The 3,165-nt window shown below is 36.7% G+C and overlaps 1 protein-coding gene across 1 annotated transcript; it reads right to left on the bottom strand.

Moving 5' to 3' along the window:
* Nucleotides 1–519: 519 nt before the first annotated feature.
* On the bottom strand, nt 520–2,691 carry LOC103972831 (uncharacterized). Its single transcript, XM_009387201.3, has 4 exons — nt 2,535–2,691; nt 1,286–1,358; nt 900–955; nt 520–829 (listed from the first exon to the last, which is right to left on the bottom strand). The coding sequence occupies exons 1-4, from the start codon at nt 2,609–2,611 to the stop codon at nt 730–732; spliced, it is 306 nt and encodes a 101-aa protein (XP_009385476.1). The 5' UTR covers nt 2,612–2,691; the 3' UTR covers nt 520–729.
* Nucleotides 2,692–3,165: the final 474 nt, after the last annotated feature.

The following is a 3,165-nucleotide window of genomic DNA, read 5'->3' as shown; positions in this document are numbered from 1 at the left end:
AAGCAACAAATATATCATGACAACATTCTATAACATGCTATTTTTGCTAGGAGTTGCTTGATTAATTGGCATTACTTGTTGTTAGACAAGAACTATAAACATATAGAGCCGATAAGGTGACACTTCATATGAGAATTGATGCATTAAACATCAACAAGGTTTTAGTTTTCATTTAGATAAGTTTAGATGCAGCAATTGGAAGGTGTACTGAACGAATGTATATTAAATGTTTCCTAAAACCAAGCATCAAAGAAATTACTAACAAGACTTAGAGGCATACAGATGATTATCATTGGCACATTCTGAGTGAAAGACTTGTAGAACTGTGTTCTGGATATTAAACAATAGAAAAAAAATTAAAGGTAAAAATAAAAATCAAACCCAGCCCATTTCTGTGATCTGCCAGAATGGTCAACCAATTATATGGTGATATTAGGACCAGGAAATGCTTATCTTATACATATATAAACACATGACTAATCAACTGAAGCTAGATGCAAAGATAGATGTATCATGGGGTGAGCTGAAGACGATATTAATAGAAGATAGAAAATATTAAGCAGTTACATAGTGGAAGTCTTGACTGGTATCTACTGATCAAGAACAGACATAAAATTATTGACTGCTCACTAATTGATTTCTATAAAATTACAATACAAGACATAGGAAGATTTCAAACCCAATGACTTGCCATATTTCTGCTCCCTTTCACTGCTAAAATGCTGCTCACTAATTGTACTCTTCAATGATTTGTGTAGTAAGAATCATAAGATCCACAAATGCACTAAATGATGCACGCAGAAACCTAGCCTCCACTGCTTCAAAGTGCCTGTATTGACAGGGGAAAATGAAGAAGTACGATAAACAGGGATCTTCAAACAAAAAAGGCGTGAACTTACACTTTGAGCTTGCCATCAGAAATGGACATCTGCCTCTTAACCTTGTCTGGCTGCAGCTGCAAATAGAATCAAAAGAGACAAGTTCAACAAAGTTACCAGTATACTGGTCTCAGTCTACCATATATTATATTATATTTATATAAATATATTATCTTCCACCTTTAAGGATACAATTATTGACAGGGAATTGACAAAGAGTTCTGCAAACCTCTTTATCACCGGTTAATGTACCATATTATATATATATATATATATATATATATATATATATATATATATATATATATATATATATATATATATATATATATATATATATAGATATATAATCTTCCACCTTTAAGGATACAATTATTGACAGGGAATTGACAGAAAGTTCTGCAAACCTCTTTATCAACGGTTAATGTAGCATATACAATTTTTGCATGCTCCTCTGATCCATAATCAACTTCAAAGTCACTGCAAACCAAAATGTAGGTATGGTAATTTCTGGATGTGGCACCATTTACAATAAAAATGAAATTGATGTGCAAGTATATACATCAAGTTCAAGTTAAAAGAAAAGGCAAAGCCTGAAATAACCAAAACTATTAAACTTCATTCACATATTCCCAGAAACTCTTGGGTGAAATGAGGTGGTGAAATTTTCTACTGCCATTTCAATTAAAGAAACTTTCAAATTTTGGATCAAACAATTAACAAGGCTGTAAATATGTTATTATGTATGGGTCAAAAATTGTAATAAAAATCCAACAAAAACAAATGATGCATGTACTGAAGGAATGCTGAAGCAGGTTGAGAATATCAAGCATGCTTCGTTCGTGCTAATTTCCTAACTGAATGTTTTATTTTTATAGCATCTACAATATTTACTCCAATCCACAAGCAAGGGTTTTGCTCAAGAAAATTTTCATTTGTGAGAGGGAATTACTAACGCATCAGTTGTCATGCAAGCCTTGCATCAATGCTTCTTTGGTTTTCTCTACGATTAACAACTTTTGGTATGGTCTACTAAAAACACTTATTGAAATATAATGTAACAAAACAATGCAACTCCATATTTGTTGTGCTTGATTCTTCCCGACGGTAGCAACCCATAGTAGGTTCTTATGATCCACGGTGGTACTATTAACAACATTCACCTCACCTTGCTCATTGGTAACCAAAACCACTTTAGCAGGCTGAAAAAAGACATATTTTTCCAATCCAAATAATAAAAGCAAAATTATCTGGCATCTACCATCTGTTCCTCCACCTAATCATTCTCGTTTCCACTCTTATGGGATCAGCCACCGAGATACTCCTATATCACTCATAAATGCCAATTTGTAACCTTTTAGCATTAGTTAAATACCATCCACTATCTAAATACTAAAATGAGCCGTCGCTGAAAAATCACAAAATCTGAAGCCGAAAACCCCAAGCGATGAAATTATACATGTATGAGCAGGCAAAGACGCCAAGAACAAACTAACGGAAAATGTCACACATCGAGAGACGCAGAACAGAGAGGAAAAGATCACAATTTGAGACGAAACCGAGCCGCCGTACGGCATCACGAAGAAGAATACAGCATCCGATCAAACCAATTTTGTCTCCCAGCCGGTACGAGCAGAGAGGGGATGAAGAACCTACCATACAAATTCCCACCCAGAAGACGCAGGTAACCGGTCACCGACGTCAAAGCCGGCGTCAGAAGCCATGGGATCCATCAACGACGGTCACCAGATGGGGAGCGGATACGCGACTAGGGTTTAAGAGCGCGATATCAATGGGGACGTGAGAAAGCGGGTCAGAATTCATAGATTCGAAACCGACCCAGCGGGTTAGCGGGTGATCCGACCCGACGATCCTTTCCCTCTATGTTTAGTACACAGATATTGGATGCTACTTTAATAAGTTCCGAGTATATTTAATCGGGTTTAAAATGGAATCGGATAGAAATCCATTTTCCTGCTAAAGGTTTCACTGATAGCATTGCTTTAACATATTGGATCAGCAACATAATGTCGAGAGAGCGCAGTCCAACCTTGTGCTTTGGCCATGCAGCGACACAACGCTTCCAATTCCAACGGTTGCCATTGAGGCATTTCATCGTACACCACGTAGCGTTTCGCCTCGGGCTACTGCTCACCTAACAATCATTGAGCATCAACTGTTTCATCGATTAGAACATGGACGGTAGAGTTGACTTCTACATCATGCTTGTTGCTTTAGGTATAAAGGGCTGTTCCAAAGTGTGCAGCAATATGATCTCTAGATGATG

The sequence above is a fragment of the Musa acuminata genome, chromosome BXJ1-2, assembly GCF_036884655.1.
Source record: "Musa acuminata AAA Group cultivar baxijiao chromosome BXJ1-2, Cavendish_Baxijiao_AAA, whole genome shotgun sequence".
NCBI lineage: Eukaryota > Viridiplantae > Streptophyta > Magnoliopsida > Zingiberales > Musaceae > Musa > Musa acuminata.
This window is presented reverse-complemented; position numbering and strand designations above follow the sequence as displayed.

Excerpts from the sequence above, each read along its gene's own strand:
- LOC103972831 (XM_009387201.3), bottom strand. The coding sequence starts at position 2,611 with ATGGATCCCATGGCTTCTGACGCCGGCTTTGACGTCGGTGACCGGTTA. Across the intron at positions 1,359-2,534 it reads TCTGGGTGGGAATTTGTATG|TGACTTTGAAGTTGATTATG; the intron begins GTAGGTTCTTCA and ends TTTGGTTTGCAG. Across the intron at positions 830-899 it reads TCTGATGGCAAGCTCAAAGT|GCACTTTGAAGCAGTGGAGG; the intron begins GTAAGTTCACGC and ends CTGTCAATACAG.